We start from the raw sequence: 27,341 nt of genomic DNA, 5'->3' as shown, positions 1-27,341 counted from the left end.
AGAGTGCAGTGGTATGATCTCAGTTCACTGCAACCTCCGCCTCCTGGGTTCAAGCTATTCTCCTGCCTCAGCCTCCCAAGTAGCTGGGACTACAGGTGCCTCCCACCACACCTGGCTGATTTTTCTATTTTTATTAGAGACAGGGATTCACCATGTTGGTCAGGATGTCTCGATCTCTTGACCTTGTGATCCAGCCACCTTGGCCTCCCAAAGTGCTGGGATTACAGGCGTAAGCCACCGTACCCAGCCCAATGTCTCTTTAGAACTCTTGCCGCCACCTGAAATTATGTGATTAGCCTATTTGTTTATATGTCCACTGTGTTTCTCCCATATTATTTATGCGTGTGTTGTAAGCTCCATGCAGGGACAGGGCCTGTGTTTTGTTCACGGCTGCATCCTCCATGCCTAGCACAGAGTGTGGCACGTGGCCTTTGCTTGTAAATCCCGCTGAACCGCAGAATTGAAGGAAGCCACAGAGGAGAACCTGGACTCTGTCTAACAGCAGCATCCGTGCTATTTTTCAGAGAAGAAACACATTGTGCTTTACTAAAAGAACCAAATTTGCTTTAGTTTAAGGCAAATTCCACACAGAGACTGTCTCAGAGACGGGCACAGAACCAGACACCATAGGAACACCACCACCATGCGCGACAGGGGAAAGCAGAGGCAGGCGGAAGACGGGGGCCTCGTCTCCACCGGGCGTGGAGAGGGCAGAGGGCTGAGGAGCTCCATGCAGCAACGGGGACTGGCATGCATGACCTGCTACCCGAGTGGGCAAAGGCTGGGCGGCTGGGTGGGCCCAGGAGGGAAAGCCCCTTCTTGCCCATCTTTCCCATAGCAGGGGCAGGAGCTTGGGCTCAGATGCCAGAGCCCAAGGCTGAAGGACTAGGGTGCATTTGGGGTGATGGGATGGAACAGGGTGACCCAAAAGCCAAGGTGGCCTCGGGTAAAGGGTTGCATCGGTTAGGAGTGGGATGGGGGGACGTGGGCATGGGATGAATGACCCTCAGGATGTCAGACCTAAAAGAAAACCTGGGGCCATCTGGTCAATCCTCTTGTTATACAAACATGGAAACTGAGGCCCAAAAGGTAGAAGGGCCTTGCTTGGGTTCCCACATTAGGCAGTGGAGGGAGGCAGGGCTCCAACCCGCGACCATTGTCTCCTAGCCTCATGGGATAGCCTCACGAGACAGGACTCCTGTCTCACTAGCCTCATAGTGAGCCACTCCTTGCCCAGGCCTCCAGGTGGGCAGAGGTGTGGGCACCCAGGGCCCTGGGAAGCCTCTGCAGGGAGGAGGGGATTCCTGAAGCTAGGAGTCAACCATGGAAGTGCCTGTGGGTCTGTGTGTCTAGAACCTGCATCGTACTGAGCTCAAGAGGACCAGAAAGGGCTCTGTGCTGAGCAGCCTCCACTTCAGGCCCATCACGTGGCCTATGGTCCATGACTACAGCACCCCATAGGTCCCCGGGGCTCCTGATGCATCCATTGTCCCTGGGAGGGGGCACATGTTCAGGCCTTCCTGCAAACCCGTCATCAGCCTCCTGGGGTTCGCTGGAAATCGGGCACAGGTAGACCACAGGGCAGGGGTCAGGGATTGGAGGAGACGCCATGGGAGGATGGGACGTAGATGGGGGGCTGGAGGAGGTCGAGCCCAGGCTTCAAGGTGACAGGTAAGCAAATAGGATGGCCAGGGGTGGGTGATAGGGACCCCAATCACCCTGATTGTTTACACCTTCCTGGCTGAGCTAAAGCCAGGTACTGGGGAAGAAGAGAAGAGCTGGGTCCCTGAACCCTGTGGACCCCTCTGTCACCCATACCCAGGATTTCCCTGGGTTTGGGCAGTAAGCGAGGCCAGGAAATTGAGGAGGGGTCTCCAGAAGCCCCACCCCATGGCAGTCTCCCAGGCACACAGATGTCCCAAAGGCCGGGCAGGCCAACTGCAGGAGTCTGGGGGCCAGGCCTCCTGTTGGCCTGGTCTCTCACAGGCCCCAGCCACCTGCCTGCTGAGACCAGGTTCAGATGTGCGTGTGCAGAGGGGAAGCAGGGGGCGTGCGGGCTGGGGACTGTGTAGGCGAGTGGGTTGGTGCGGCGGGTGGGGGGCGAGGGCGGATGCCCTGTGCCTTCATGTAGGACACCAGCTGGTCGGGGATCTCTGCCAGCACGCCTCGGGCCAGGCAGGCCATGCTCAGCACGTGGTTGCCTGTGCGGTCCACGTAGTCCCGGAAGGGCACGAACTGGTAATCGGGAGGGCAGGGTCAGGTGGTGCCTCCTGCGGGACCCTGGCCCCCAAAATCTCCAGGCCTGGGGTTGCATTCCCACCCTCCTCCCAGACTCTTCTTACTTCACTCAATCCCCCGCCTTTGTGAATTATGTGAGGGCCTGTATTCCCCAGCTCCCTGCATTTGGGAGTGACTATAGTCATAGTCACTATTCTTTCATTCACTCGACAAATACTGAGCCCTGTTCCACGCCAGGATACACCACTGAGCAAGATTCCTCCACCTCGGCACTAAGCACAGGCACGGAGCAGCTGCTTCTGAAACGCCAACTGAATCCCCTGACTTCTGGGGCACGCGCCTCCTGGGTCTCCTTCCACCTGTCCAGCAGGGCCCTCTCTCTCTGGCCTCTCTTCATCCCTTTTCTCTCTGGGGCTAATCAGGCCAACACCTAATGCCAGGCCCATCGGGCTTCTTCCCAGGGAGTGCCCTCCATCCTGAGTGCCTCCGGCTCACCCCTGCCTCCAGACCTTGGCACGGGTCGGTCCCACCTCCCAGGCTGTCCTTGCTCCAGTTTCCAGCCCCCTATGTTTGGTCTCCACACCTGGGATACTGGTCCCCAATTTTTAAACCAAGGGGGTATGGAGGATGTCAGCTTTGTCTTCTTCATCTCCTAAGCACTAAGGCCTCATCTGCAGGGGACGAGGGGGGAAGTGCTTTTGGAGGGTGTGCTCTTCCATGTGACTGCATGGGAATTCCCTAAGGACAAAGATCTTTCTGCTCATTATATTTGCATCCTTCATGGAGATCCTAGCATTGATCAGTTAACCAAGCAGTGCCCATTTGTGGAGAAGGATGCAGCAACGCTGAAGACACTGCCTTGCGCTTCAAAAGGGGCAGGAAAAAAACAGAACGAGGCTGACCACAGAGATCTGGGGGCCGAGGAAGGGCTGGCAGAGGGTTCTGGCCTTTGGCTGGGCACCACAATGTTAGATGTGTATCCCAGACATGACAGGGAGGGGCCCAGCCAGGAGTGCAGCAAGGCCGAGGACTGACTCCTGCTCCCTTCCGTGGTGGCCGGGCCACTTTGGGGCTCCCAGTGCCTCCCTCCTGGCCCTTCCCCAAGGAAGCCCCCAAGGGGCTGTGAGGTCCACCTGGCTAGAGGGGCTCCTGAATTCCCTGTGGGGCAGGCAGGGCCTGGGCTTCACCTGGACAATGTCGCGTTCAGCCAGCTTGCCCCGGGAGGAGATCCGCACGTCGTCGCCATCCAGCTCCACCATGGCTGTGAGAGGAGGGGTGTCATGGGGGGAGGATGAGATTAACTGTGGACCTCTGGGGCTGACAGAACAGCGGACTTGTCCTTCCATCCCAGGCCAATCTGGGGCGGAGACCGTTGGCTCTTGCCCCGTGTAAGAGATGAGGAAATGAGGCCAGGAGCCAGGAGGAGCCCCATCAGGTGAGCCTCTGACTTTGAGCCCAGTGCCTCAGCTCCCTACCCTCCCCAGACTCCCAGGCCGGGAGTAGAAAGGAGTGACTTGAAGCCTCCTTCCCACAGCCTTGGGATGTGGGTGTGGGTGCACACCCTGACCCGACACACCCCTCCCTGTGCAAACAAACACACCCCACACTCTGCACACTCACCCAGACACCCCCAGGTGGCAGCTCTCACTCTTTTGGGAGGGGTCATTCCCAGGGGCCTGGAGCCTCTGGGGAAACATCTAGTGTGGGGTGGGGAGGATGGCTAACGTAGGAAAGAAGGGGAGGGCCGCGGCTGGACTCACCATCGAACTCTGCCTGGCCCACGCCGACGATAATGATGGACATGGGGAGCTTGGCAGCCTGGGAGACAGCATGGAGGGTAGGGGAAGGTGGGACCCATTTGGAACCCAGTTAAAAGGAAGGAGAGATCAGGGGAAGGACAACAAGGGGTGGGGAGCAGGAAAGAAATGAGAGTGAACATGGAGAGACAGAGGAACACAGAAAAGGGGGAGGGAGAGGGAGGGGCACTCAGAAATAAAGAGGAGGGAATCTAGGCTGCGGTGGCCTGGAGGAGGGAGGGAGGGTGGCGGGGGGAATGGGTCATAGGTCTGCTTTAGTGAGTCACCCCCTCCCCTCTTACAGGGAGACCACCGGCTCGGGGAGCCATGTTCCTGCGCTTCCCCAACTCCCCTCCCACTCCCTCCACCTGGCCAGGTGGCCTGGGGAAGGGGGAGTCAGCCCTAGAGATGAGTTAATGAGGGAGCGCTCCGGGTCTAGAGGGAGTAGATGACGCAGTGTGACTACTACGAGGTGGGAACAGAGCTCCTTCTCCCATGATTATGTCTCTCATGATCCAGGCACCCCTTCCACCCTCCAGAATCCACTATCCAGCACTGGGCTCTGCAGCCAGAAGCCAGGAGGTGGGTGAGGACAGTGGGGCCCAGTGAGGGAGGGAAAGGAGAAGCCACACCCAAGTCACCACCAAGCATTTCCCTAAAGTTAAGGAGGTGGGCACACCCCCAGGATCCCCCTAAGGGGGAGGAAGACACCCCTCCAACTGCCTCCCCCACCGCACACTCCTTGCTTACGTTGACGATGGCCTCCTTGGTCTGCGCCATGTCCGAGATGACCCCGTCGGTGATGATGAGCAGCACGGAGTACTGGGAGCCATCCTGCACCGCCGCCGCGTTCCTGGGTGGGGCAGTGCAGGCTGAGGTCTGTCCGAGGGGTCTCTGGGCACATTCCCCCCTAAACAAGGACCCCGAACACTTTGTGGGGGGTGACAGCTCAGGGGAGAATCTCTTCAGGGTCAGGCCTCCCCGAAAGGCAAGTGTGTGGAAAGAGACACTCCTTCCCGCCACCCAGAGGCAGGCAGTATAGAACAGAGCCTTGTGAGCGCCTGGAGGTGGTGGCAGTGGCACTCACCTGGCCACGTGGGTGACCACGGGGGCGAAGTTGGTGGGGCCGTAGAGCTGCACAGTGCGCAGGCTGCGGTGGTAGGCCTCCAGGATGCCGTCGATGCCACAGCACGAGGGGTTCTCCTGGTTGCCATTCTAAGGGACAGAGGGCGGGGAGGCTGAGCCCAGGAAGGGACTAGGGTACAATATGTGTGGGAACGGAGCACAGCTGGGGAGGCCAGCAGGCCTGGGCTCCCCCAGCTCTTCTCTGGTGTGGGGTGGCAGGCAGGGGAGGGAGGTCCCAGGGCCCATCCTGAAGCAGTGCATGCTTCGGGTGAGCTTGGTCCAAGCCTGCACCGTGCCCCGCTCCCTGTACCTGTTCAGAGATGCCCCGAGATCCCTGGCTCCTTCCCTCAGGGAACCTCAGGCAAACCCACTCTGCACTAAAATGACTACTGGGTCTGAGCACCTCAGGAAGGTCCTGTGGCTGATCCATCGCATGCATACTGGACCCAGCACAGTGCCTTGCACCCCCAGGCATGGGAGGGACGTCTGCTGTGCCTGAGTGTCTCCAGTTCATGGGAGCCTGGGAAAGGGGCGGCCTGCGCAGTCATCTCCACACGGGATGCCCAGATGACGGCACGCTCCACATCGCCCCGGGGATCCACCTCATCCCATCTCAGCCCTGACTCAGGGAGCTTTGGGGAGTCCCTGAAGTTGCTCACACCCAACCCACACCCCCTTGTCCGCTTTTCTGGGGCCCTGAGGGTTAGGTCAGCCACAGCTCGCCTCCACCTCCACCTTCGTCTTGTCAGGAATGAGGAGGCCAGAGTCAGCTGTGGGCAGGCAGCTTCTGATGTGGAGGGGCAGCATCTGTGAGCAGGGCAGGGAGTGGGTTTCTGGAGCCCCCCTACACACAGCAGGCAGTCTACCACCACAGAGGCTGAGCCTTAAGTCCCTGGGCTCAGAAGAAGGGAAATGTACCCCACCCCCAGATTGTCACCACACCCCCAGCCTGGTCAGTCCTCTTTCCCACCAGCTGGACCTCCTACCAGCGGGAACTCGTGGGACACCCTGCCGTCCGGGGGCAGCTTGGCCCCAAAGCCCAGGGCCGGGAACATCTTGTCGCTGTCATAGTGCTGGATGATCTCTCCGACGGCGGTGAGCGCCAGCGCGTAGGCGTTCAGCTGGTAGGGGCTCATGTAGTGCAGGGACGTGGACTGCGAGGGGTTCCCTGTAACACAGGACATGGGAACCTTTGCTCATCTGGACCCTCCAAGCCACCCCGGGTTCAGAATGAAGAAGGGGGTGTCCAAGGGCACCCCTAACTTTATTAATCCTTGACGCCTCTCTTTTTCTCATACCCCAGATTCAATCCCTCAGCAAAACAGATCCAGAATCCCTCCTGCTCCTCTCCCCTTCCCACACCACCACCCTCTGGCTTATAGGATGCAGCAGTCTCCTGACTGATCTCCCCGCTTCCTTCCGCCCTTGTGCCTACAGCTCATACCCAGCACAGCAGTGACTGAGCCTGTCAGCCTCAGAGAGATCATGCCTCTCCTCTGCCCAAAACGCTCAAGGCTTCCGCCTCCCCCAAAATGAAGCCCACAGTCCTCACGAGAGCCTGCAATGCACGCGTGATCTGGCCTCCAGGTCATCGACCTCCTCCCTGTCACTCGCCAGTCCCAGCCTTACCAGCCCCTCGCCACTCCCACCTCAGGACCTTGGCGATGGCTGTGCCCTCCCCCTGGGACACTTTTCCCCAGGTGCCCACATGGCCCAGAGGCTCCCTTGCCTCTTCAGGTCTCTGCTCAAGTGTCACTCCTCAGTGTCATCTTCTCCAAGCAGCCTGTTAAAAATTACAGCCTCCCCCAACCCTTCCTATCCTTCTTCCTGGCCTGATTTTCCCCCAGAGCCCTCATTGCTGCTAATAGAGTCTGTATTTTTTTTTTTTTTTTGAAACGGAGTCTCACTCTATTGCCCAGGCTGGAGTGCAGTGGCGTGATCTCGCTCACTGCAACCTCTGCCACCTGGGTTCAAGTGATTCTCCTGCCTCAGCCTCCTGAGTAGCTGGGACTACAGGCACCTGCCACCGTGCCTGGCTAATTTTTATGTTTTTAGTAGAGACAAGGGTTCACCATCTTGGCCAGGCTGGTCTTGAACTTCTGACCTCATGATCCACCCGCCTCAGCCTCCCAAAGTTCTGGGATTACAGGCGTGAGCCACCATGCCCAGCCTAATATAGTCTGTATTTAACTTATTTGTTCATTGATGGGAGGCAGCAGCACAGATTGCCAAGGTACCGATCCCGTCTACCTCCTTCTAGCTGTGTGATCCTGGGTAAGTTCCTTAATCTTAGCCTTAGTCTCTTCACCTGTAGAATCAGAGCAATAATCGTTCCCATTTCATAGGATTGATGTGAGTATTACACAGGTGCTACCGCTATTATGATCACTACCCTCAGTGTTAACTGTTGCTAAGGCCCCTCCCAGCTCTGACCGCCCAGTGCTCTACGATGCTTGTGCCTACAGCCATAAGACGGGTTCCTGGCACCTGTGGAGGACAAGACCTGGGCATTTTTGGTTGGCACAAAAATGAGCATTGAGCACCCCTAATAGAGTCCAGAGCCCAAGGAAGGTTGTGATGTTTCTAATCGTGTAAAATCTGGCATTGTGATTGCTCCTAGTGACTCAGCCACAGGCTGACACTGGAGAAATTGGGAAGAAGGAAGGAAGCCAGGACAGATAAATCCAGCCAGATAAGGACTGGGGTCCCTGGGCTGGATCCTGCCTCCCTGAGGACCACAGGGCTCCGTCTTGGCTCTGGTTCTCACTCCAGCCTGTGGAGTGGACTGCACAGAGGAGCTGGGATTTGAACCCAAGGAAACATCTCTCCTCCAGGGTTCTCCATAGACCCAGAGTATACAAAATCCCACAATCCCATCCCCCGGGAGACTGGGTGTTCCTCAAGGGCGGGGCTGTGGTTCAGAGCCCAGATTTATGTCAGTGGTCCAATGTGGGATTACCTTTGCCATCTTGGTTGTATCTTTCGTCCTCCAGACCTAGATACCTCCTCTTTGGTGAGGAAGAGGCCAGAGAGTATGAGGATCGTGGCTCCCAGCCAGTGCCAGACACCACAACCCTTAAAAGCCCTCTCCTCCCACCCTGCTCCTCTGCCCATCCCCCAACTCACCATTGGAGGCGGTAAAATCAATGGCCACAGTGAAGTTGATCTGGGTCCTAGAAGAGGGAGAACAGCAGGGGAGTCACCTGGAGGGAGGCAGTGCTGTGGGACGGGGGACAGTGCTGGGCTCTGGCTGCCACCCTGGCCCCACTGCTCGCCAGATATGTAGCCTTGGTGAAGTCACTCATCTCTTTCCAGTTCTGGAGAGCTGGGACAGTAATGCCAGCTATACCCCTCTAAAAGAATTAATGAGCATCAGAAGAGTTAGGCAGTAGGAAAGCACTTTGAAGATGATTGTGTTCTGTGTGGGCATGTGGCTGTGATCACTCATTTCCTCCACAAACCCTACCTCTGGGTCCGCCTGAGTAGGGTGGGTGAGATTGGGTCTCATTGGATTGCTGGCTCAAAGTGAGATGCAGGATGAAAATTCATTTGACAAAAGAAAGAGTCAAAAAGACATTATGCATCTCCTAAAGAAAGAATAAAATACCACCCATGAAGTTGTCTTACCAAAAAATTGAACCTGATTCTGATTGAGGTTCCAGAGCTATCTGGTCGGTTTACATGAAATACAGGGAACAGAGGAACACATTAAATGACACCACAGGAGATGCGGCCAGCAAAATCCAGTCTTTGGGAAACTCTGTAGATGCCCTATCAGAGTCAGCAACAGCACTATCTCCTGGGAACATTCTGGGCCTCTCAGTCTCCATCTAGCTCTCCTGAATCTTAGAGCCTCTTTCTTTTTTTTTTTTTGAAAAGTGGTCTCCCTCTGTCACCCAGGCTGAAACACAATGTCGTGATCACAGCTCACTTCAGCCTCAACCTCCTGGGCTCAAGCAATCTTCCCACCTCAGCCTCCTGAGTAGCTGGAACCACAGGCACACACCACCACACCTGGCTAGCTTTTTTTTTCTTTTTGTAGAGATGAGATCTCATTATGTTGGCCAGCCTGGTCTTGAACTCCTGGGCAAAAGCAATCCTCCTGCCTCAGCCTCCCAAAGTGCTGGGATTACAGGTGTGAGTCACCATATCTGACTAAATATTACTTTCTTGGTGGGGTACAGGAATCTGTGCTAGCAAGCCATTCAGGTGGTTGGGGGAATGAACAGATGAAAAGAGAATTAAGAGACCAACCCACCAATCACAGCATATAGCTCTTGCCTGGATTTCTAATTCAAACAAATGAATTTTAAAACTTTATAAGATAATTGGGGAGATGTGAACACTCACTAGATATTTTGTATTAAGGAACTGTTCATTTTTTAGGTGTGGTTATGGTATTGCGGTCATGTTTTACAAAGAGATAGTCCTTATGTTTTAGAGAGACATGCTACAGCATTTGGGAATAAAATATGATAGCTGGGATTTGCTTCAAATCAGATATTGGGAGGCTGAGGTGGGAGTATCGATTGAGCCTAGGAGTTCAAGGCCACCCTGAACAATATAGTGAGACCTTAAAAAAAAACCCACTAAAATAACAAAGAATAATAAATGACTGGATGAAGGGGAGAGGGCATAAAACAAGATTGGCTATGACGTGGTGATGGCTGAAGTTGGGTGAAGGGTACTTGGGGGATTGATTATACCTTTTCTCCACATTTGCACGTTTGAAATTTTCTATAATAAAAAGGTTTTGAGGATTCAGATTCAGGGTTAAGATTCTCTGAGGGCTTGTTCTAGGTTCTGTGTCAGGTCCAGACAGAGCAAAGCTCACAGACACGACTACCTGATAAAGTCTAATCTTACAGTTCTCATGCAGCAGTGAGCATAGAATCACCACAGGTGCTTGCTTAAGAAGATTCCAGGCTCCACCCCAGAAATGCGAATTGAGTTGGTCTGGAGTGGCACCCAGAATCTGCCTCTTGAACAAACGTCCATTGCCTTCATCCAGGGATTCTGAGGACAGGAGGCTGGAAGCACACTCAGGGAAACTCTGTTCTAGTAATTCTCAGTTGGGGCTGTGCATGATGTATGATGAGGTAGGCCTCACCTCACGTGCATTTAGCAGTAGGTCCCTATCAGAAACCACCTGGTCACAGCTGAGCTGCTGCTTATGGAACACTCACCCCAAGGAAAATGTCAAGGACATGGTTAGCAGGAGACCCAAGCCAAGGTCTGTTGGCCACAGACAGCCATCCCCACCCTCTTTTCCTCTTCTGCTGGCTGCGGGCAGAGCATCCAGAGGACTCTAGGCAGTAGGATAGAAGGAGCCACGAGCTAGCAAGAGCCTGGGTCCCTGAATGACTGTGTGGATCATCTCCCCACCCAACCCTGCCAACCCATAGATGAAAAAAAGACCCTTATTTGTATTAAGGCTTGAGTTTAGGGAATTATGTATTACAGCAGTTGATCTACCATATTCATCTCCTGTTCACTGTCATCCTTCAGTGTGGAATACAGAACGCACGTCTTTGTTAGAAGTAGGGAGACATTTGGAGGGTCAAAGTCCTGCTCCCAGGGCCACTCTTGGGAAGATGATTCTGGCCTGCCGGACTATACCTGAGGGGCATTGTTGGACTGGCTCTTCCAAATACAGGGTGAGAGGAAAGGCAGGCCTTACTCTAACTAGTCCTCCCCTGCTCTGGGTTCTGAAAAGCCTCAGGAAAGGAAGCAACTGGGCAGCAGATACTCTTGTGGGAAAATTACTCACAGCAGCCAGTCTCTTCTGCTTAAGGGTACAACACAGGCTGCTGAGCAATCAGCTCCTCCTCTTGACAGTGGGGCCAAGGTACTCATACCCTTCCTCTTGGGTCCAGGTGGGCAGATGAGGGAGGTCAGGGAGGAGAGGGTCCCTAGACATCAGCTTCTGCCTGGGCATGCATGCCAGGCTTTCAGTCCCTGGAGCCAGCTGCCTCACCCAGGCTCTCCAGAGATTTGTTTTTTTGTTTGTTTGTTTTTCTGAAACAGAGTCTCACTCTGTCACCAGACTGGAATGCAGTGTTGCGATCTTGGTTCACTGCAACCTCTGCCTCGGGTGCAAGTGATTCTCCTGCCTCAGCCTCCCAAGCAGCTGGGACTACAGGCATGAGCCATCACTCCCAGCTAATTTTGCTATTTTTAGTAGAGACGGGGTTTCTCCATGTTGGCCAGGATGGTCTCGATCTCTTGACCTCATGATCCACCTGCCTTGGCCTCGCAAAGTGCTGGGATTACAGGCATGAGCCACCACGCCCAGCCTTCTGGAGAGTTTAAAGAGAGGGCTGGCTTTGGGGCTGTAACCTGCCCAGTACCAGCAGCATCAGCTTTGCCAGCTTTGCTCAACCTCTGGGGGCTCCTTTTCGATGAAACCTCACAGCACCTAGTCCTTTAACTCATCGGTCTCCATTTTTATCCCACCCCACCTGCTAACAGCAAGTCAGGCAGGCTAGAGTGATTCATTACTACAGAGTGAAATGCAGCATGTTATGAGGGAAGGAACCCTGCCACCATCTAGGCGTGTGGCTTCAGGCACGTTCTGTAAAATGGGGATAACTGTCCTGATCCTACCCACCGTGTTCTGTAAGTTGGGGGCACTAAGCAAATGAGAAAAATAAATACGATGGGCCGGACGCGGTGGCTCACGCCTGTAATCCCAGCACTTTGGGAGGCCGAGGCAGGCAGATCAGCTGAGGTCAGGAGTTCGAGACCATCCTGGCCAACATGGTGAAAGCCCATCTGTACTAAAAATACAAAAATTAGTCGGGCATGGTGGCACCTGCCTGTAGCCCCAGCTACTCTACTCGGGAGGCTGAGGCAGGAGAATTGCTTGAACCTGGGAGGCGGAGGTTGCAGTGAGCCGAGACTGCACCACTGCACTCCAGCCTGGGTGACACAGTGAGACTCTGTCTCAAAAAAATAAAAATAAACAGGATGACTGCTGGCCACAGACAGTCATCCCCACCCTCTTTCCCATCTTCTGCTGGCTGGGGGCAGAGCATGCAGAGGACTCCAGGCAGTAAGACAGGAGAGTTACCAGGTGCTATGGACTGTAAGGGGTGGCTGCTTAATGGGACCGAGAGAGAAGCAGTTTTGATGGGGGAAGAGTACAAGGGCGGGGTCTGGCGTTGGCTCAGAGGAGGGGCAGCTAGGGGCAGAGGAGCCCCTGGGTGACTGGAGGCAGGGCGTGTGCTCAGCGGGCAGGAGGAGAGCTTGCGGCCTTGAGACTGAAATTTCAAGGCAGCAGGGAGTGGTGTCATGGGAAAGTGAGTGTGGCTTCCCAGGCCCCTGGTTCTCCAGGGCAGAGGGAGAAGCCGAGGGCCCGCTTGGCTGGGATGAACCTTTGGCAGCTGCTCCTGCTTGTCTCCTTTCCAGACAGGTGCAGTCACTCACCTGAGGGCTCCTGGCTGCCCACGCCCTGACCTGGCACCTATCCTGGCAGGGAGCACGCTGGGCAGGCTCTACCCTTACAGTCAGGCTCTTTCCATGAGCTGCTGGCTGGGGCCTCCTGGCTCCCCTATCTGTCTGGGCCTAGACACTGTCCCTGCTGGTTCCTTCTGCTCCTTAAACTCGTGTTTGACCATCTGCTGGCCCCAGAACCAACCCCTGGCTTATTCCCAATCCTGCTGCCCTTACAGGGCCCTGATGACAGTGAGCAGGTTAATCACTGTCCCCTCCCCCAACCAGACAGATCAGAGGTGTCGGAAGCTCCGAGCTGGAAGGAACCTTAACACTTACCTACTCCGTTCTCTTTGTGTACAGAGGAGGAAACTGATACCCAGAGAGGGAAAAGGACTTGCCCAAAGGAATCCAGAAAATTAATGGCCAAGAGAGGCCTAGAGCCTGCGCCTCCTGACTCCTATTCCAGGGTTCTTTCCACCTCCCCAAACCCTTGGCTCTCTGCCAGGGAGTCCCCATCAGCTTCAGGTCCTGTGTCTGCATGGAGACCTGACATGACCCAGGCCAGCCTCCTTGGCTCAGGAGTTCCCTCCAAGCTGCTTGGGATCCTGGGACATGCAGGGCTCTGGGCGAGTTGTCTCAGCCCAGACACTAGGGTTTGCTCAGAGCTCAGCACCACAGCCTTCAACCAGGCCTTCAAGGAGGCCAGCGTGGGGCCAGAGCTGGTCCTGTCAGTGTGTGGGGCCCTTGCCCTCTCCCCAAGGCCCACGAAATTGTCTGTATCTCTTCCCACCCTCCTTTGATGTAGTCAAGGAAGGTGCATTCTGACTCCACAGCAAAGGAAAGCAGGGTGACCTTGAAAACAAAAGGGAGCTTGGTCAGTGGGGAGCGTGGGGCCAGCGGAGACAGAACCCTCTGCACGTGCAGTTTTGCATGCATCATTGCATGCTCTGCCCACACCACCCCACGAAGTACTATTCTTATCCCCACTTCATAGCCAAGGGAACTGAAACTCAAAGAGGTGATGCAATGTGCCCAAGGACACTGCCAGGGCAGAGAGATCTGAAACCAGGGTGTGTCAGACTTCAGAGCCTGCACACGCTTAACCTTAATGGAAAGGTCCCATCTCTGTCAGTGGAGCAGGGCTCCAAGCCAAGGGCATTAGTTTCCTCTAAGTGGGCAGTGACTCTCCAGCCCCAGGGCCCTAGGGTGGGGTGTGGAGGGCAAGGGCCCCCCCCTCAACACAGGCCTAACAACCTCCCAATGCCTACAAGCTTCACGCTTCCCTGTGCCTTGAGCTACTGGTCCTGAAATGTGCCTCTTTGGGCTGTGCTTATCTTAAATCTTACTGGTCCCACCTCATCCCTCTCAGACCCAAGACCTTCCCTTGTAAACAGTCCATCCTTTCCCCAGAGGTAACTGACCACCCCAGGCGCCCTCCCCCAAGCAGAGCCTTTTCACCTATACCCTGGCAATGTTAGCATTGGCTTTACCAAGACAAGCAGGTACCTGGCAGCTCATTATCATAACAATTTAGAATCAAGGAGACAAATGAAAGCCTGACATCCTAAAGCAATTAAATGAGGCAATTAGGGCAGAGGACCTGACCTTTTACCTGTGTAAGACAACAACTCCTCTCTAGTAGTTTGGGAGCCCCTGATTCCTGCAGATTCAGCCAATTTTATAGGCTCACTGGGAGGGCCAGGTGAGACCACCACCCTTACTTGGCAGTAAGACACCCACCTACTGTGGTTAAGGTGTTAGGCACCTGGATGAACCATGGGCTTCCTTCCAAGTGTGGCAGCTCAGATTCACTAGGCGTGGACCATGGCGTGGCTTCAACCCTGACTGATGATCATGAGATGCCCTGGGGAGCTCTTAGATCATCCTGCAGCCCAGACCCATAATAGCAGAGTTTCTGGGGCTTCATGAAAGTTTCAGAGATCTTTTGTTAGCTTTTCACATAAGTCTAATCTGCAGCCAAGTTGACCACTCCCCATTCTAACCCCCAGGATGAAGCAATGCCCTAACTGCCCTGACGATATGATTCACCCAGGGACTTGCAGGGTGAAAGCAGACTTTCCCCTACTCAACGTATAGTGTCCCTAGACTAGCAGCATCAGCATCACGTTGATGCTAGGCAGAAATGCAGAAATGCAGATTGTTGGTATTTCAACAGATCCCCAGAGGATTCTGCGCACCATAAGTAAGTTATGAAAAGCACTAAACAGGCTGGGTGAAGTGGCTCACGCCTGTAATCCCAGCACTTTGGGAGGCCGAGATGGGCGGATCACCTGAGGTCAGGAGTTTGAAACCAGTCTTGACCAACATGGTGAAAACCCGTCTCTACTAAAAATACAAAAATTAGCTTGGCGTCGTGGCATCTGCCTGTAATCCCAGCTACTAGGGAGACTGAGGCAGGAGAATCTATTGAACCCGGGAGATGGAGGTTGCAGGGAGCCGAGGTTGCACCATTGCACTCCAGCCTGGACAACAAGAAGGAAACTCCATCTCAAAAAGAAAAAAAAAGCACTAAACACAGATTCCTGGGCCTCCTAAAGTGGAATCCCAGGGAACTGGCCTGGACATCTGTATTTTAATAAGCTTTCTTGCATCCTGGGTGATTTGTTAGTGGTGAAGATGAGGAAATGTTGGAGAAAAGTCAAGAGACTTGGGCCTAGGCCCGCTGTGTCTCTAACTCACTGTGTGACCTGGGACAAATCGCATGCCCTCTTTAGGTCACAGCTCCTTCATCTCTAAAGTAAGAAGGCTGGATGAGATTAGTGGTTTTTGAATCTTCTTATTCCCAGCTGGGGAAGGTGCTACCTTCCCTAGAGGAATTTGGGAAAGTGTGGGAGAGTTTGGGGGGTTCTCATAATGACTGGGGGCTCTACTGGTAGCTATGGGCAGCGGCCAGGGGTGCGAAACATCCTGCGACGTGAAGAATTTTCCTCCCAAATGCTGACAGCATCCCCACTAAGAAACACCGCAGCCTTGGACAAAGGAAATATGACTCCAAGCCCCAATGTGCTAAGCGGTTACAATCAAATCAAAAAAGGTGGTGTTCAGTTCCCCTTGAATGAGCAGAGTCATTTCACAGTTCACAAGCCTGCATCTCCCATGTGTCTGTCACAGCCACCCTGTGCAGTGACAAGGTAAGAATGATTTATTAGTCCCACTTGACAGACAGAGAAAATGAGGCTCTTCAAAGGAACCCCAGAGCTCCTGAAGACCTCGTCTAGGTCTGGAGATGCAGTCTGCCTGACTCAAATGACTAGACTTGGCTGCACTAGCCATGGGCCTCTAGAGTGAGGAAGGAACACAGAGAGGATGAACTTGGGTGTGTCTGCCCCCAAAAAGACAGTGGCTCGTATTAGAAATGCACTGTGAGCTCCACCCCAGGGCCTTTGCACATGCTATTCTCTACAGCAGGAATGCTGGAATTCCCTTTCCCTAGTAGCCTCAGTACTTCCTCCATTGCCTGTCCCTTTACCCTTTATACTTTTCCCATAGCATGCATAATCAACTGACACGCACAGGTGTCTCTGTGTGTGTGTGTGTGTGTTCTCTGTCTCCCCCCACTAGAGTATAAGCACCAGGGATTTGGGTCTGTCTTCTTTCCAGCTGTATCTGAAAATAAGTGCCTGGCACAAAGCAGCACTCAGTAAATATTTGTTGAATAAACGTATGTATGTTCTGAAGACCAATCGCCAGAAGCCACTGGGCCAGTGTGTCATCCCCGGAAGGTCACGGTTGAGCAGGGGCAGTGCCCGTAGCAGCTGCCAGCTCTGGAGTGAGATGTCATGCTGACTCCCAGCTCCTCCACCTTCTAGCTGTGTGACCTTGGCTGAGTCACCTTCCTGCTTGCAGCCTTGGTTTCCTCTTTCATGACTAGGGGATGATAATATCTGCCTCTCAGGGCAACAACCTGTGAAAAGCACCTACATGGGGAATTTCCCAGAGGAGGGGCCCAATAAATACGCCTTCCCTTCCTCTTCCTTCCTGCAGGAAGTCCCGTGGGTGTTTCTGTGATTCCTCATGCTAGATGCAGCCAGTGCCTGTTGTGTGGTCTCCAAGTCAACTCCCTCCCCCGGCTGTTGCTCCATCTGCCCCACCCCTCCCCACCCCATCCATCCTTCTTCCACGTCTGATTCCCATACTGTGGCCGTGCACACACACAGACGCACGGGCCTCCCTGATACCAGACCTAGCTTGGGGCTCAGAATGTCTACACTTGGCAGCAGAGAGGGGGTGGCTACTCACTGTGCCAGAATTCACGTATTTCTTTTTTTCATTTTCTTTTTCGGGTTTACCACCTGCAGGAAAAACCAGTTACCAGGTAAGGTGTGCTTCCAGGGAGTCAGGGCTGGGTCCTGAGGGCTTCCACTCACCCCTGGGTGTGGTCCTAGCCCAGCCCCATTAGAGTGTGGGTGTGAAGACCACAGCGGCCAGGACAGTAGGGTTTAGGGAGGTTTTGTGGGAGACTGGTATTGAGTCTGGTTTACACAACTGGATTCTCCGATCAGACCCAGGGTCCCACCATCAACCAAGGGCTTCCAGGGGCCTCTGAGGCTCCCTGTCTATCACCACCCCTCTTACTTAGCAGCAAGAACCTCCTTAGCTATTCTTGGAGTATAAACTTTAACTTCCAAACCAGACCTGGGTCAGATAGCTCAGAGTAGGTGCTCAGAATGGGCTTGTTCGTGGCTAACTCGGCGGTCTCAGTCAGGGGCGATTTTACCCCCAGCAACATTTGGTAATGTCTGGAGACAGTTTTGGTTTTCCCAACTGAGGGAGTGGGTAGAGGCCAGGGATGCTGCTAAAAACCCCACAGTATACAGGACAGCCTCCCACAGCACAGAGTGGTACAGTCCCAAATGCCAGTAGAGTCAAGGCCGAGAGTGGGCTGAGTGACGAGAGCCGCCCGGCCCCCAGGCACCCCCACGAGACTTCCGCACTTACTGTATTTGTATTTTCATTCAACCCTCCTCACTTTTTCTTTGTTTTTTTTTTTTTTTGAGATGGAGTTTCGCTCGTTACCCAGGCTGGAGTGCAATGGCACGATCTCGGCTCACCGTAACCTCTGCCTCCTGGGTTCAGGCAATTCTCCTGCCTCAGCCTCCTGAGTAGCTGGGATTACAGGCACGCGCCACCATGCCCAGCTATTTTTTTGTATTTTTAGTAGAGACAGGGTTTCACCATGTTGACCAGGATGATCTCGTTTTTCTGTTTTCTTATGATGGAAGCTGAAGTCATTTGAGTTATCTGAGTTCACTCTCCTTTCAAAATATATACATTTGGTGCTACAAATTTATCCCTAAATACTATTTTAGTAATATCTTCTAATGTTGTATTGCTGTTGTCATTTAGTTCAAAATATTTTTTAATTTACCTTTCCTTCTTTTAAACCATAGATTACTTGTATTTTTAAATTTCCAAATATTTGAGATTTCTCAAGAATCTTTCTGTTAATGATACCTAATTCCATGGTAATCAGATATCATTTTTTAATGACTTGAACCCTTTTGAATTCATTTAAGACTTGTTTCATGGCCAGGCACAGTGGCTCATGCCTATAATCCTAGGAGTTTGGGAGGCAGAGGCAGAAGGATCACCTGAACTCAGGAGTTTTAGACCAGCCTGGGCAACACAGTAAGATCCCAACACTACAAAAAAAAAAAAAAAAAAAAAGGAATATTAGCTGGGTGTAGTGGCACACATCTGTAGTTCTACCTACTTGGGAAGCTGAAATGGGAGGACTATTTGAGCCCAGGAGGTCAAGGCTGTAATGACCCATCGTGGTACCACTTCACTACAGCATGGACAACAAAGCAAAACCCCATCTCCACCAAAAAAAAAAAAAAAGTGCTTTATGGCCCAAAATATGGTTTATCTTTGTATATGTTTTCATTGGAAGACAGTAATTGATCACTCTTGGCTTTAATTAAGATGTCTTTTCCCTTAAATAACTTTTGCAAAACATCTTGTTTCATCCCTCAACATGTAATTAAGACTTCCAGTCTTCCAAACATATTAGAAACTACAGTTCATCACAGCAAAACTTGCAAACAACCAAATTTAGTTCTGGCCTGAGCCAGACCTATTTACATATTTGAATTTATTTCATTTTTCATCTTTCTTTGTTCTATAAACGTTTCTATTTTAAAGGCATATTACAATTTACAAAATTTGCAAGAAATGTCTTTTTAAATGTACAAGTTCAACAACTAATAAAAATATGAACATCCAGATACAGTTAAGTCTCAAGTCAGGACATTTTTATGATGGGTTTATTAAAAAATTAAAGAAATAGTCTCTTAAGTTTCAGACATCTGGGTACTTGTGCTATCAAAGTGGTTTCACTGCCCTCAGTGGCCACCATCATGAGAATAGTTAACTCTTGGATTGCTGTACCTCATATATCAGGAAGTGGCACGTTCAGTGATGTTGCTAAGTATACTTATGTAGGTGCAGCTTATGGTTTAACACTTACATGAAAGTTGTATGAATTTATGTAAGGAAACGTTTAGTTTAAAGATGATATCTTTAAATAGATATCTTAGCTGTTAAAACTAAGTGATCTATCTGGAGTATATGCTCAACAATAAAAATCTCAAGGGAGTTATGCTGAGTGAAAAAAAGCCAGCCTCAAGAAGTGAAATACATTCTGCACATGTATCCCAAACTTAAAAAGAAAATTGTTGGCGAGTGTCATGGTGGCTGATGAGTTGGCAGGAATTGCCCCAGGGAGCTGGGGAGAGTCACTAAAGCAGAAGTAGAACTGGCCCAATCTGGATGGTGGGAATGAGCAGAAGGCCCCGCGTGGGTGACAGCATCACTAGAGGAGGGCCCCTGGTAAAGTCCTAGGCCAGGCCAGGCCAGGCCTCTGTGTTCCTCAGCAGAACCTGGAGCCCACGTTGCCTGGGAACCCCGCTTTGTTACGGAATCCTGCGCACTTGAACTCATCTTGTGAAGGGAGGCGTTCAAGGATATTTGGTCGGATCGTCCGACGGTGCTAAATGTCTTTTTTTCCGAGTGGACCAAGTCGGCCACTAAACTCACCGCGATGTCGTCCTGGTTTGGGGGCCTCGGCTTCGGACGGGACCAGTCTCTGGGTCAAGTCAGGGGCAGCCCGGCTTCCCTGACTGGCCAGATTTCAAGCTTTACAAAGTTTATGCTGACTGGGAGCACGGAGGAAGTGGAAGCAGAATTACCTGATTTTATGACAAACGAAATTGAAGACATTCATGAAATCTTGACATCAGAGAATAAAAGGTGTAAGAAACTCTGTACTGATCTACAAGAGAAACATGAAGCATCAGAGCTTCAACTGAGACACCGATTTACAAGTTACCAAAATCAACTTCAACAAAAAGAGGTAAAAATCCACCATCCTAAAGCCAGACATACTGTGCTCCAGGACCAGAGGCTGAAACTGCAGTCGGCTGCTCAGTCAGTACCTTCAGGAGCTGGCGGTGTACCAGCAACCACTGCATCTTTTTTCACTTATGGGATTAGTCATCATCCTTCAGCTTTCCATGATGATGACATGGACTCTAATGTTGTAATTACATCCCAGCAACAGATAAACCGATTGTCAAATGAAGTTCCAGGACTTAAATCTGAAGTTGTCTATTGGAGGGATATTGATCACACTTCAACAGCACGAAGAACACACAGCTCTGCTCAAAGAGAAATAAACAAACCACAAAATATCATTAAGGAACTGAAACAGAAACAAAGTCAGGAAATAGACGACCATCAACATGAAATGTCAGTACTGCAGAATGTGTACCAACAGAAATTGACAGAAAAAAGTCAACGACATCAAGCAGAATTAAGTGACTATGAAAAACGAATTGAAGAACTCACAAATCTGTTACAACAAGGTGGCCTTGGAGCTACAGAAACCGATCACTCCAAAATCTATGAGATGCAAAAAACTATTCAATTTCTACAAACAGAAAAAGTGGAGTCTACCAAAAAAATTGAAGAACGTGAGGATAAAATAAAAGATATAAATAAAAAATTATCTTCTGCAGAAAATGATAGAGATATGTTGACGAAAGAACAAGAACAGCTAAATGTGGAAAAGATACAAGTAATAGAAGAATGTGAAAACTTGAAATTGGAGTGTAGTGAATTGCAGCCCTATGGTATGAAGCAAAGTGATACTGTGACAGAAAAGGAAAGAATTACGGCACAGAGTGCATCAGTGGAAGAAGTGTTCAGACTACGACAAGCACTGTCTGATGCCAAAAATGAAATAATGAGACTGAGTAGTTTAAACCAGGATGACAGTCTTGTTGAAGACAATCTGAAACTTAAAATGCATATTGAAGACCTAGAAAAAGAGAAGTCATTGCTGAGTCAAGAAAAAGAAGAACTTCAGATATCACTTTTAAAATCAAACAATGAATATGAACTAATCAAAAGTACAGCTACAAGAGACGTAAGTTTGGATTCAGAATTATATAATTTAAGACTTAATTTGGAAGCAAAGGAACAAGAACTCAATCAGAGTATTAGTGAAAAGAAAATCCTGATAGCTAAGATAGAAAAATTGGACAGAGAGAATCAAGATTCTAAAATGCACATGCTTTTGATAAAAGATCAGCTATCAAAACAACAAACTGAAGGAGATTTCATCATCAGTAAACTGAAGCAAGATCTAAATGATGAAAAAGAGAAAGTCCATCAACTTGAAGATGATAAAATGGACATTACTAAAGAGTTAGATGTGCAAAAACAAACATTACTTCAAAGTGAAATGGCCATAAATGATTTACATTTAACCAAGCAGAAACTTGAGGACAAAATAGAAGATTTAGAAGATCAGCTAAATAAATCACAAAAAAATAACGTAAGCATCCAGAAGGAGAATGTGGAACTTAAAGAGTATATTAGACAAAATGACGAGGAGCTTTCTAGAGTCAGGAATGAGTTAACTCACTCTTTAAATCAAGACTCTAGTAGTAATTTTAAGGACAACTTAATTAAAGAAAAAGAAGCCGAAGTCAGGAACTTAAAGCAAAGTCTTTCAGAATTAGAGCAGCTCAATGAAAATTTGAAGAAAGTTGCTTTTGATGTCAAAATGGAAAATGAAAAGTTAGTTTCAGCATGTGAAGATGTGAGGCATCAGCTGGAAGAATGTATTGCTAATAGCAATCAGCTTTCTCTTGAAAACAACACCATTGTGGAGACTCTAAAAATGGAAAAAGGAGAGATAGAAGCAGAATTGTGTCAGGCTAAAAAGAAGCTATCGGAAGAAGCAAACAAGCATGAGAAAACCATTGAAGAATTGTCAAATGCATGTAACTTGAATACCTCTGCCTTGCAGCTGGAACATGAGCATTTAATTAAACTCAATCAAAAGAAAGACATTGAAATAGCAGAACTCAAAAAGCATATTGGACAAATGGATATTGATCATGAAGAAATTAAGGACATTTTGTCATCTAGTCTAGAAGAGCAGAAGCAAATGACACAACTTTTAAACGAGACAGAAATTGTTATTGAAAACCTTCAAGAAAATAGTTCGAAGTTGCAAGAGGAGTTGGATAAATATTCTCAGGCCTTAAGAAAACATGACATTTTAGGACAGACCATACGGGAAAGGGACAGAAGTCTTGGATCCATGAAAGAAGAAAATAATCATCTGCAAGAAAAACTGGAATGGTTCGGGGAACAGCAGAGTCGAACTGCACCTGTGGCTGATCCAAAAACCCTTGATAGTGTTACTGAACTAGAATCTGAGGTATCTCAACTGAACATGATCAAGGATCATCTTGAAGAGGAAACTGAACACGATCCAAAGATAACTGAAGATCAAAACCAGAGTAAGATGCAACTACTTCAGTCTTTACAAGAGCAGAAGGACATGGATGAGTTGAGACACCAGCATGAGCAAAGGCACGCCACGCACACCCAGCTCTGTTTGGAGAACAATGAGCAAGTTAAGTGTTTGCAAGAAACAACTGAACCAATGAAAACCCAGTTTTACAAAGAAAAGCAGAAGATTCAAACAGATAACTCTGATGTTTTTCAAGAAACCAAAGTGCAGAGCCTTAATTTAAAAAATGGAAGTGAAGAGCATGATTTATCTAAAGCTGAAACGGAAAGATTAGTGAAAGGAATCAAAGCGCGAGAACTGGAGATTAAACTTATAAATGAAAAGAATACAGCTTTAACTAAACCGATTGATCAGCTGTCCAAAGATGAAGTTGGTAAACCACCTCAGATCATTCAGCAGAAAGATTTGGAGATACAAGCTCTTCAGGCTAGAATGCCTTCAGCTTCCTGTAATCAAGATGTTGTTTACCTTCAACAGCGACTGCAGCCCTATGCTATGGAAAGAGAACAGCTTTTCACTGTTTTGAATGAGAAGATTAGGGAAAATAACGATCTAAAAAGAAAATATCACAAAATGATGGACAGAGTTGCTGCCAAAGAAGCAGCTCTCATCAAACTGCAAGATGAAAATAAAAACTTGTCCACTAGATTTGAAAGTAGTTGCCAAGATATGTTTAGAGAAACTGTTCAGAATTTATCACGTATCATTCGAGAGAAAGACATCAAAACAGATGCACTAAATCAAAAATGTCAGACCTTATTGGCAGTTTTACGAACATCCAGCACTGGTAATGAGGTTGGAGGTGTTAATAGTAATCAATTTGAGGAGCTCTTACAGGAACGTGGCAAGTTAAAACAGCAAGTAAAGGAAATGGAAGAGTGGAAACAGCAGGTGATGACCACAGTACAAAATACGCAACGTGAGTCCGCCCAGTTTCAGGAAGAACTTCACCAACTTCAGGCACAAGTTTTGGTTGACAGTGACAATAATTCTAAATTACAAGTGGACTATACTGGCCTGATCCAAAGTTATGAGCAGAACGAAACCAAATTCAAAAATTTGAGGCAGGAATTAGCACAACTTCAGCACAGCATTGGGGAGCTCTGCAATACCAAGGATCTTCTTTTAGGAAAACTTGGTGTTATTTCACCCCAGCTGTCTTCAGCATCATTGCTGACTCCCCAGTCAGCAGAGTCGCTTACAGCAAGTAAGTCTGAGGTATTGAATGAATCTTCTGAATTGCTACAGCAAGAGCTGGAAGAGCTCGGAAAAGCACTACAGCAAAAAGATGCAACAATTAGAACGCTCCAGGCAAATAATCAGAGATTGTCTGATTCAATTGCTGCCACCTCAGAGCTAGAAAGAAAAGAACACGAAAAAACTGATTCACAAATTAAGCAGCTAAAGGAGAAACAAGATGTTTTGCAAATGTTACTTAAGGGAAAAGATATTTTAATCAAAGCCAAAAGTAATCAATTACTTTCTTCCAATAAAAAACTCACTAACAAAGTAAATGAAAACAAACTTTTGAGGCAGGGAGTCACAAACCTGAAGGAGAAAATATTAATTCTAGTGACGGACATTGGCAAACTAAAAGGAGAAAGTGAAAACATAGTAGAAACATCCAGAGAAAAGGAAACAGAATATCAAGCATTGCAAGAGACCAACGTGAAGTTTTCTATGATGATGCAAGAAAAAGAGTTTGAGTGCCATTCAATGAAGGAGAAGGCGCTTGCTTTTGAAGAGCTATCAAAAGAAAAAGAACAGGGCAAGATTAAGGAGTTAAATCAGCTCATAAAGGCAGTTAAATTAATGCAGGAGAAGACAGCCGTGTTTCAACAGGAGAGAGACCAAGTCATGTTGTCCCTGAAACAAAAGCAAATGGAAAACACTGCCCTACAGATTGAGCTTCAACATTTACGTGACAACAAATTTTGGTCAAACCAGGAGCTAGAGAGATTGCATAATCATCTTCTAGAATCAGAAGATTCTTATACCCGTTCTGCTGAGCTAGAAAAGCACATACATCTTAGAGCTGAATGGAAGAAAAAGGAGGAACATCTGGAAAGAAAAGTGTTATCATTACAGGAACATTTGGATGTAGCAAATGCTGCACTGGATTCAGCATCAAGACTTAAAGAACAAATTGAAGAACTTAGAAAACAAAATGAGATCCAATCAGAAAAGCTGGATGATGTACAAAAGAAATTGATGAACTTAGCAAACACCTCAGAAGGAAACGTGGACAAAGTCCTAATGAGAAACCTCTTCATCGGTCATTTCCAGGCACCGAAAAATCTGCGTCATGAAGTGTTACGGTTGATGGGGAGCATCCTGGGTGTGAGAAGGGGGGAGATGGAGCAGTTGTTTCATGACAATTAGGGCGGGGTTACCAGGTGGATGACTGGGTGGCTTGGAGGAGGATCAGAAATTGTTCTCAACACACCTTTGAAATCAATTCAGCAATCTGTGCTTCATAGTTCTTTTTCAGAACTTTCTGTTAAATTTCTAGAAACAGAATCTCATTCATCTGTTCTACCACCAAAGCTTTCTGTTCATGATATGAAACCTCTAGATTCACCGGGAAGGAGAACACTAGATACAAATGCACCAGAAAGTTTTAAAGATACAGCAGAATCCAGGTCTGGTAAAAGAACAGATGTAAATCCATTTTTGGCTCCTGGCTCAGCAGCTGTTCCTCTTGTTAACCTAGCTGGACTTGGGGACTTGGACCTGGTGAGCCCCGGCATCACCTTTTGAAACCCATCTCAGATGTTTGGCCCACATTTACACCTTTGCCAGTGTTACCTGATAACTGTGCTGGAGTTGCGTTGAAAGACCTTTTAAAGCAATAGAGGATTCAGCCAGAGACAATCTAGCACTTCAAATAAACCGTGAACACTATACGTATGTACTTTATCACAAAATGGCCTTTTGCAAAAAGTCGTGTATTTGTTTGTAGTTGTGCTTCTTCTGAATTGAATTAAAACATTCCTAATGTTTTTAGACACTGCAGGTGTCAGGAGCAAGTGTTTGTTACATAATCTGCTTTATTCCTTCTGATTTGACCTAATTTAAGCTAGGAAGATTTGATTTATCTTTTATCTTAACTTACAAAATACAGAGAGACAAAAATACCAGTAGCTGTATGTTAGCTTTTTATTTCCTTATGTGATTTCCAAGCCCATTTAAGCTAGAGATTGTGGTTTATCAAAAGAGTTTTGTTTTTCTTTTCAATGAAGAAGTGGCTTCTCTGCATAGTGTGAAAAGTTGATCTGAAGCATATATTGATCATCTTTAGAGGACTTTGTGGGAAAAGGCCAGTAAGATTGCCCCTGAAAGGTTATAGGTGCCCTGACACAAAGTATGTATTTGGTCCTGTGCAATGTTATCATGTGTGTAGATTCTTTTTTTGTAGTTGTTTGAAATAGAGATGGGGTCTCACTATGTTGCCAGGCTGGTGTCAAACTCCGGGGCTCAAGTGATCCTCCCTCCTCAGCCTCACAAAGTGCTTGGATTATAGGCATGAGCCACTGCGCCCAGCCCTGTATGTAGATTCATGTGATTACCACCATAGTCAAGATACAAAACACTTCCATCACAAGCATCCACCCCTCCCGCTCCGGCTGCCCTCTCATAATCATAGCCACCTCTCTCACTGTCCCTCTCCTGAATCCCTGACAACCACTAACTGTTCTCCATCTCAGTCATTTTGTTATTTTGAGAGTGTTATATAAATGGAATCAGTATGTCACCTCTTGAGACTGGCTTTTCTTCACTCAGCATAACTCCCTTGAGATTCATCCAAGTTTTTGGATGTATCACTTGTTTTTTCCGTTTTATTGTTGAGTATACAGTCCAGATACATCACTTAGTTTTAACATCTAAGATATCTAAAGATATCAACTTAAAACTAAAGGTTTCTTTACGCAAATTCATACAACTTTCATGTAAGTGTTAAACCATACAGCTGCATCTACATAACTATAATTAGCAATATCACTGAACATGCCACTTCCTATAGATGAGGTACAGCAATCCAGCCTGAGATTGGGTAGTTTATAAAGGAAAGAGGTTTAATTGACACAGTTCCCCATGGCTGGGAGGACTCAGGAAACTTACAATCATGACAAAGGCAAAGGGGAAGCAAGGCACCTTCTTCACAAAGTGGCAGGATGGAGAATGAATGCAGGAGGAACTACTAGACACTTAGAAAACCATCAGATTTCATGAGATCTCACTCAGTATCATGAGAATAGCATGCAGGAAGCTGCCCTCATGATCCAATTACCTCTACCTGGTCTCTCCCTTGACACTTGAGGATTATTGGGATTATGGGAATTATAATTCAAGATGAGATTTGGCTGGGGACAAAAAGCCTAACCATATCTCTCTCTCACACACACACACACACACACACACACACACACACACACACACCTCTCTCTCTCTCTCTCTCTCTCTCTCAGAGGGAGTGTACACTATAGAAAGTATATGAAGTGATCAAAGACTAAGCAAGACCATTGCATTTTAATGGAAGAAGGACCATATGAAGAGCCAGAACTAATGGATGCTAATTCTAACCATGCCTGGGCTCCCCTCATCTTCATGAGTATTTTTCCTGAGTTATTTGCAGGTTAATTTCCCTTGTGTAGAATAAAATGATAAATTTGCCCTGAGTATCAGTCTAGGTTTTACTCTAACCCCACACTACCTTCCCATCTGATTTCACATATGTCCGTGGATGCAATTGCTACCTAAACACAGAATGCTCAGCAACTGAATTCTCTATTCCAGACCTCACCCTTAATTTTCCAGCCCCTACATCCAGCTGCCTACTTGACATCTCCACCTGCATTGCTTTGCCTCACATTCAGCATATTCAAAACCAAACT

At 48.8% G+C, this 27,341-nt stretch overlaps 2 protein-coding genes across 6 annotated transcripts in view; one reads left to right on the top strand and one right to left on the bottom strand.

Moving 5' to 3' along the window:
* Positions 1 to 481: 481 nt before the first annotated feature.
* LOC135268095 (copine-5-like) overlaps positions 482 to 27,341 on the bottom strand; it is a 38,816-nt gene continuing 11,956 nt past the window's right edge. For 2 of the 5 annotated variants that reach the window (XM_064361106.1, XM_064361110.1), the window contains exons 3-11: positions 16,857 to 16,909; positions 13,387 to 13,448; positions 8,286 to 8,332; positions 6,146 to 6,327; positions 5,122 to 5,249; positions 4,785 to 4,887; positions 3,999 to 4,056; positions 3,426 to 3,499; positions 482 to 2,235 (exon numbers count right to left, since the gene is read on the bottom strand). In XM_064361106.1, the coding sequence (XP_064217176.1) occupies positions 2,017 to 2,235; positions 3,426 to 3,499; positions 3,999 to 4,056; positions 4,785 to 4,887; positions 5,122 to 5,249; positions 6,146 to 6,327; positions 8,286 to 8,332; positions 13,387 to 13,448; positions 16,857 to 16,909 (926 nt within the window). In that variant the 3' untranslated portion in view covers positions 482 to 2,016. Of the gene's footprint in view, positions 2,236 to 3,425; positions 3,500 to 3,998; positions 4,057 to 4,784; positions 4,888 to 5,121; positions 5,250 to 6,145; positions 6,328 to 8,285; positions 8,333 to 13,386; positions 13,449 to 16,856; positions 16,910 to 27,341 lie in introns of those variants that run through there. The other 3 variants (XM_064361107.1, XM_064361108.1, XM_064361109.1) reach the window with 2 other exon arrangements.
* Positions 19,587 to 25,372, top strand: LOC135268384 (thyroid receptor-interacting protein 11-like). The gene is given in 2 exon segments (XM_064361105.1): positions 19,587 to 25,167; positions 25,170 to 25,372. Coding segments are annotated over 2 exon segments (5,640 nt in total). The 5' UTR covers positions 19,587 to 19,659; the 3' UTR covers positions 25,302 to 25,372.

The sequence above is a fragment of the Aotus nancymaae genome, unplaced genomic scaffold, assembly GCF_030222135.1.
Source record: "Aotus nancymaae isolate 86718 unplaced genomic scaffold, 86718_ANA_hifiasm-v0.15.2.pri h1tg000040l, whole genome shotgun sequence".
Lineage (NCBI taxonomy): Eukaryota > Metazoa > Chordata > Mammalia > Primates > Aotidae > Aotus > Aotus nancymaae.
The sequence above is the reverse complement of the archived record's forward strand: the minus strand, read 5'-3'. Positions and strand labels throughout refer to the sequence as shown.